At 39.6% G+C, this 8,247-nt stretch overlaps 1 protein-coding gene across 1 annotated transcript in view; it reads right to left on the reverse strand.

The window, feature by feature from the left end:
- The window catches only part of LOC106880290 (uncharacterized), a 24,763-nt gene that overhangs the window by 4,181 nt on the left and 12,335 nt on the right, over positions 1–8,247 (reverse strand). Inside the window, exons 2-3 of the mRNA XM_014930161.2 lie at positions 7,843–7,962; positions 2,468–2,652 (exon numbers count right to left, since the gene is read on the reverse strand). Coding sequence (XP_014785647.1) covers positions 2,468–2,652; positions 7,843–7,962 — 305 coding nt within the window. The remainder of the gene's footprint in view (positions 1–2,467; positions 2,653–7,842; positions 7,963–8,247) is intronic.

Genomic DNA, 8,247 nt, shown 5'->3' on the forward strand with positions numbered 1-8,247 from the left:
CGTACATACTGACACGCTGAAATTTGAAATTTTGAAAAAAATTGTGATGCGTATCAATGTATGTGTGTGTGTTCACTATTTTATTTTCACATCAAATTCCGATATAATTGTAATTTACACATTCTGGAAAGCATTTGCAGGAAATTTTATTAAAAGATATTCATTTTTCTGAAAGTTAAGATGAAACAAAAGCCAACTTGTGCGAATTTTCTAAAACTCCTCTTCCCACCCTCAGAAAAGCTTTTTCACAACAAATTCCTAAACAAATTCCTATATACTCGGAATGTACATCATCTGAAGTGTATTTGTACCAAATTTCATTAAAAATTAACCATTTTTCTGGAAGTTATGAGGAAACAAATTCACGTGGCACACATCTGTAGGAGTGCCATATTTTGCTTGCCTTACACGCCAAACTGTAATGTGAACACACACATATCCACTGATACACATCACAATTTTATCGAAATTTCAAGTTTCATTTAGCAGATATATGGGAGCGTGTCAGTATGTACGTATACGAGCCCATATTGAAATCCGATATAATCGTAATTGGAAAATTTTTTCGTCAAATATTCCGATATAATCAGAATCTACTCTACAACATCTGAAGCGTATTTGTAGAAAATATAATTTCAAAATATCAATTTTTCTGGAAGTTATGAGGCAAAAAATTTAGTAGGGGCACACGTGTAGGAATGCCGCGAAACATAAACAAAGAGATATGAAATTTGAGTTATTTCCCTTAGCAGGCAAGAATGAAGAGTTGTTTCCCCTGCATTATTCTTTTCCTAACTTTCATAAATGCACACACGCACAGACATGTACATATGTATATACATGTGTGTGCGTATATATATTACTCTTACTCTTTTACTCATTTCAGTCATTTGACTGCGGCCATGCTGGAGCACCACCTTTAGTCGAACAAATCGACCCCAGGACTTATTCTTTGGAAGCCTATTACTTATTCTATAGGTTTTTTGTTGCCGAACCGCTAAGTTACGGGGACGTAAACGGAAGCATTTAAAGGATTGCCCTAGTTACAAACACATAGGACAATGTCTGTCAAAGAGACAGGGGTGGCCTCACCCCTCACTGGAGCAACCTGTGAAGAGTGAATTCGAAGCGAATAAATTAACATTTCACAAAACTAACCTTTTAGCATTCAGATTTTGTCAAATGTAATGCTTATTTATTCATATTGTTTTGAATCTATCAAATTTTATCTCGTAGCTTTGAGATTTTAATGATATCATCATCATTCTTTAACGTCCATCTTCCATGTTGGCATGGGTTGGACGGTTTGACTGGAGGTGGCCATCTTGCAGAGTGGGCTGAGTGCCTTTTACGGGACACCAGCACAAGTGAGGTCAGTTGGCAAAGGTTTTTACAGCTGGATGTCCTTCCAAATGCCAACCACTTTATAGTGAGGACAGGATGCTTTTTCAGTGGCACCAAGTAACTTTGCAAGACAGGGAATCGTTGAGAGGGGAGGGGGCATTCTGACAGAGAGACAGAAACAGATGTCTTGCTGTAGAGGTACATGGTTATCCAGATATGACTGTATATTTTTAGAATGACATTGTAGGGAAGGTGTAAGAGGCCAGATATGGCTGGTTTGTATGCTAAAGGGGCAAGATGGTTTCTGTTCTTCATTTTTTGGTGGGGTTTTTTAGTATCAGTTACCATGGTGAAAGGAGAATTCAACAGATGCAAACTCAAGATAGCTGTCTCATGGTTAAAGAAGGGATAGGAAAATAGGAACAAGCTTGGCTGCATGGTAAGAAATTTGCTTTCCAGCCAGGTGGGCTCAAGCTCAGTTCTACTACATGGCATCTTGTGTAAGCACCTTCTACAACAGCCCTGGGCCAACCAAAGCCTCGTGAGTGGATTTCTATTTTTTTTTTTTACCTCATGAGCCCTAGCATTCATAGGACAGGTTACACAGTTTCCAGGATGTATAAGTGACAAAGATCACAACATTCTCCTGAATGAAACACCAATGCATTGCAGGGTTCAATGCTAACAATTTTAAGGAAAAGGGGGCCAATCGATTACATCAACACCAGTACATAAAAAGTACATTATTTTATCACTGCTGAAAGAATGAATAGCAAGGCTGACCTTGGTAGGACTTGAACTCAGGATATAAAGAACCAAAAGAAAAGACACTTAGCATTTTGTCCAGCCTGCTAACTGTTCAGCCAGGTGATTGCTTTTGTAAGTGATGGATTTAGTAGACGGAAATTAAAAGCCCATCACGAGTATTATATGTAGGTATATATTTTATTTTTTACTTGTTTCAGTCATTAGACTACAGCCAAGATGGGGCCACCACATTGAAGAATTATTAGTAGAACAAATCAACCCCAGTATTTACGTTTTTGTTTTTTTTAAGCCTGATACTTACTGTGTCAATCTCGAAGGGAAGGAAGAACAGAAAGAAAGAAGGAAGTATACTTACTGTGACATAGTAGTTACATTTCTCTCCTTGGCAACACTCGACACATAACCAGTCTCGGTACCAATCTCGCTGACAGGTTAGATTCAGGTTTAGCATACGCCTCTGACGGTTACAGTCTTCTGATTTACTGCATGATTTAGAAATATGGTGAATTCTTCGAAGGCGTGGTGTCCAGAACATTGCCTCTGGAATACAAATAATAATAATAATAATAATAAATGCCCCCATGCAGTACCAGGCAGTGGCTCTCATGGCTTCTGATCTTAACTGATTGGAAGTGTTATCATGTACATTGTTTGGTCTTAGTATAAAAGATTGGCTACACTAAATACGATTTCACGAGTACCATTTACATGACACAGGCAACAGCCACAATTACAGTTTCACTTGGCTTGACAAGTCTTCTCCAGCACAGCATATCGCTAAGGTCACTTGGCATCACCTCTGTGAGGTCCAACATTTGAAAATCATGCTACCGACAATGGCCACAATTACGATTTCACAGGTGTCATTCACATGACACTGGCAATGGCCACAACTACTATTTCACTTGGCTTGGCAAGTCTTCTCCAGCACAGCATATCGCCAAGGTTTCGGTCACTTGTCATTGCCTCCATAAGGCTCAATACTTTAAGATCATATAGTAGATAGAAAATGAAAGAAGGCCAATGGGTGTGTGTATGTGTGTGTGTGCGTGGGGCAGGGAGAAACAGTGCAAGTCTCCTTGTCATGACACTGCATGATGGTTGTAAACCAGTGGTTCCCAAAATGGGTGGTACCACCCTACTGAGGGCAGTGGAAGGATCCAGGGAACCATTGAAGAAAAATGGGGCAATAATGAGGTGACCAAAATGGGGCAATGGATGTAAAAAAAAAAAGGGTTAATTAGGTTAAGTTTTATTTGTAAAATACCGTTGTTTTGAATTTGCTGCAGAAAATGATTTATGTCTGTGATGGTGAGTGGGGTGGGGGTGGGGCACTACGAATGTGACCTTAGAACCAAGGGGGTGGCAGCCTTAAAAAGTTTGGGAACCACTATTGTAAATGATTGCCACCGTCTCAAAAGCAGAGTCTTTCATTTCCAATCTTCCACGAAAACATATCAGGTCATGGGGAAATATTTACCTTGCTTGGAAAAGCAGTTGGGGGTTGGTGACAGAAAGAGTACCCAGCCAGAGAAACTTGCCTCAAAGAAATTTCATCCAACCAATGCAAGCACAAAAAAACGAATACTCTAGCGATTCCAATGACACTGCCGATGATGTTGGAGATGGAACTTACTTCCAAACACTCCAGTTTTTATTTGTTTACTCTTTTACTCTTTTACTTGTTTCAGTCATTTGACTGTGGCCATGCTGGAGCACCGCCTTTAGTCGAGCAAATCAACCCCAGGACTTATTCTTTGGAAGCCGAGTACTTATTCTATCGGTCTCTTTTGTCGAACCGCTAAGTTACGGGAACCTAAACACACCACCATCAATTGTAAAGCGACGTTTGCAGGGACAAACACAGACACACAAACATATATATATATACATATATACGATGGGCTTCTTTCAGTTTCCATCTACCAAATCCACTCACAAGGCTTTGGTCGGCCCGAAGCTATAGTAGAAGACACTTGCCCAAAGTGCCACGCAGTGGGAATGAACCCGGAACCATGTGGTTGGTAAGCAAGCTACTTACCACAGAGCCACTCCTGCATCTATCAAAATATTTTAAGAACTAAAGAATTCCAAGAATGAATCCTGAAATATTCGATTCCATCCAATTCCCAAATGGAATAAAACTGCTTTCATGTCGACTTAAAGACTGGGTACATATTTAATATGCTGGAATGACATTTATGCAAATTGGGAAATTTATTATTAACATTGAACTAAGGGCTGCAGCCTGGTGCATTAGTCACTCTTCTAGAAATCTATTGGGAAGCAATCGCTTTTCTTACATGGAAAGATAATTTTCTAAGTGGAAACCAATTGAGTCCTATAATGCCAAATACGCATTCATTAACAACAATTCTGGACTGTGTGTGTGTGTGTGTGTGTGTGTGTGTGTGTGTGCATATGTATGCGTATATGTGCATGTGTATATATGTGTAATGTGCATGTCCATATGTGTGTGTATACATGAATGTGTATATGTGTGTGTATGTTTATATATATATGTGTGTGTGTACATAAATGTGTATGTGTGTGTGTGTGTGTATATATGTGTGTGTGTGTATGTTTACATATATGTGTATGTGTGTGTGTGAGTACATAAATATGTATGTGTGTGTATATATATGTATGCATGTTTATATATGTGTGTGTGTGTGTGTGAGTGTATATATATAGAGACACACACACACATATTCACACACATTCAGACACACACACACACATTCACACACATGCACAGACACATTCACACATGCATATAATTCGCATCACATATTTTCACCAACACACACACACACACACACACACACATATTCACACACATGCACGCATTCACACACAGAACACGAAGAGCTGCATGAAGTAGGATCAATTACCACAAGGCATCTGATCCCTTGTTACACTTGCATCAATCTACCACCAACCCGGATTTTTATTTTTTCTTTTTTTTTATTTTTATTTTTTATGGACACAGAAAGATAAAAGACAGAAGCAGCAGCCTTGGCAGGATTTGAACTCAGAACGCAGAGAAAAGAAATATCACAAAGCTATGTGTGTGATACCATACCAGCTCTACCAGTTCACCAGTGATGATTATTATTATAGTGATGATACATCACGTGATGTTAGTCATGATGATGATGATGATGATGATGTTAGAGGCTATGATCACAGCGATGATGACAATGATGATGATGATGATGATAACAAGGAGGAGTTGGAGGAGGAGGAGGATACTGGCCGAGATGATGATGATGATGATGATGAATACATAATCCAATAGGCTGACAGTGAAAACAACTGATGATGATGATGATGATGATTATGATATTGGCCGAGATGAAGATGATGAAGAGGAAGAGGTTGAGGATATTGGCTGACATAATTAGAAATGATGACGACAACAGAGACGATGATTATGATGGTGATGTTTATGCTTATGATGATGATGATCATTGCCATTCAGTCCTAAATGAAGACGACTGAACTGAAGATTGGCTGAGATGATGATGATGACGATGACAGTGATGATGTTAATGGTACTGGTAGTCATGACAACAATGATAATACTGTCTGTCATAATAATGGTGATGATGATGGTGATGATTATATTGGCAGAGATTATGAAATGATGACAGTCATGATGACGATGCTACTGATGATGACAGCCATTATTTCACAGTGAAAATAATTGTTTTTAACATAGGGACAGAACTAGAAATTCGAGGGGAGGGGGAATAGTCATTTGCATGAACCCAGTACTCAACAGGTACTTTATTTTATTGAACCCTGTAAAGGACATAAAGCAAAGCTGATCTTGGCAGGATTGAACTCAGAACAAAGAGTCAGAATAAATGATGCCTGTTTTGTCTGATATTATTGTGACTCTGGCCATCCGTCACCCTAACAAATGATGATGATGATGATGATGATGATAATCCTTTTTTACTATCGGCACAAGGCCTGAAATTTTGGGGAAAGAGAACTGTCGATTGTTGTTGTTGGTACTCCGTCGCTTACAACGACGAGGGTTCCAGTTGATCCGATCAACAGAACAGCCTGCTCGTGAAATTAACGTGCAAGTGGCTGAGCACTCCACAGACACGTGTACCGTTAACGTAGTTCTCGGAGGATATTCAGCGTGACACAGAGTATGACAAGGCTGACCCTTTGAATTACAGGCACAACAGAAACAGGAAGTAAGAGTGAGAGAAAGTTGTGGTGAAAGAGTACAGCAGGGTTCGCCACCATCCCCTGCCGGAGCCTCGTAGAGCTTTAGGTGTTTTTGCTCAATAAACACTCACAATGCCCAGTCTGGGAATCGGAACCCCGATCCTATGACTGCGAGTCTGCTGCCCTAACCACTGGGCCATTGTGCCACCACTGGACTGTTGACTATATCAACCTCATTGCGCAGCTGGTACTTACTTTATCAACCCTGAATGGGATGAAAGGCAAAGTTGACCTCAGCAGAATTTGAACTCAGAACATAAGGACAAACAAAATGCTGCTAAGCATTTTGTCCAGTGCTCTAATGGGACTTAATTTATCAACTCCAATAGGATAAAAGGCAAAGTGGACTTCAGTGGAATTTGAACTCAGAAAATAAGGATGGACGAAATGCTGGTAACTGTGCTAATAATTCTTCCAGGTGAGCTGGTATAATCATTAGTATGCTGGGTGAAATGCTTAGTGGTATTTCGTTCTGAGTTCAAATTCTGCCGAGGTTGACTGCCTTTCACTCTTTCAGGGTCAATTAAATAAGTACCAGTTACGCACTGGGATCGATGTAATCAACTTAATCCCTTTGTCTGTCCTTGTTTGTCCCCTCTATGTTTAGCCCCCCTGTGGGCAATAAAGAAATAAATTCTGCCAGCTCAAAAACCTTTGGGTTACAGCAAATATCCTGATCAACACCACAGATTTGCTTGTCAGTTACTTGACTTTCACCAGTTGAACTTGTCCCTTGGTGGCTGACGATATGCAGATCTCTGATCACGAGCAGAAATAGTGGGGGAGCATCATAGTCATGTGTTGAGAGGAATTCTTTGGAGTCTGAATATTTCACTTCTGGAAACATGTTTCATTCATCATCCTTAAACAAACTTTATTCAGGGACCTTTTGAGTGGGATGGGCTACTCCACCTGAAGAAAATTCTAACTGGACTTCACCTGCAAGGTCATGCGCAGTTTACCTTGATATGAGATCACCATGTCAAACACATATGGCTGTGATGCATGTGCCCTTATCAGACGGGTAGTCATGATGGGTATATTGGGCTTCGTATATTTGTACCCCAGTGTCATTTTAATGGTATGCATTGCTCTCTCACTCAATAATAATAATAATAATAAAATAGTTTCTGATTTAGGCAAGGATTAAATCAGAAACCATCAATCTAATGCTTGACCGATACTCTGTTTTATTGACCCAGAGGGATAAAATGAAAAGGCTAACTTCAGCAAGATTTGAACACAAATGTAAAGAGTCAAAAGAAATAAGGCAAGGCATTTTTTCTGGTAAATTCTATTAATCTACTATCCTATGATGATGATGATGATGATGATGAACAAAGTGGTAGTGATAGTGATGATGATGGTGGTGGTGGTGAAGGTGATGATAACAATGATGATGATAACGATGATGATGATGTCTGCTGCTGTTGATGATGATGATGCTGGTGTTGATGAGGATGTTAATGACATACATACGTTTTTCTCCATAAATTGACATGCAGCTGTCATAATTCTCTTGACATTGGATCGTTGTCTTGATACACTTATCCTTGTTGGTTGCCTGGTTGACACAGACATAACATTCCAGACCACACACTGAAAGCAAGAAAATCAAACAAACATTAAATAAACACTCTGACTCTTACTTGTTTCAGTCATTTGACTGTGGCCATGCTGGAGCACCGCTTTTAGTCGAGCAGATCGACTCCAGGACTTATTCTTTGTAAGCCTAGTACTTATTCTATTGGTCTCCTTTGCCGAACCGCTAAGTTACGAGGACATAAACACACCAGCATCGGCTGTCAAGCAATGCTAGGAGAACAAACACAGACACACAAACACACACACATATATATATATATATATATATATATATATATA

The sequence above is a fragment of the Octopus bimaculoides genome, chromosome 21 (assembly GCF_001194135.2).
Source record: "Octopus bimaculoides isolate UCB-OBI-ISO-001 chromosome 21, ASM119413v2, whole genome shotgun sequence".
NCBI classification, from domain to species: Eukaryota; Metazoa; Mollusca; class Cephalopoda; order Octopoda; family Octopodidae; genus Octopus; species Octopus bimaculoides.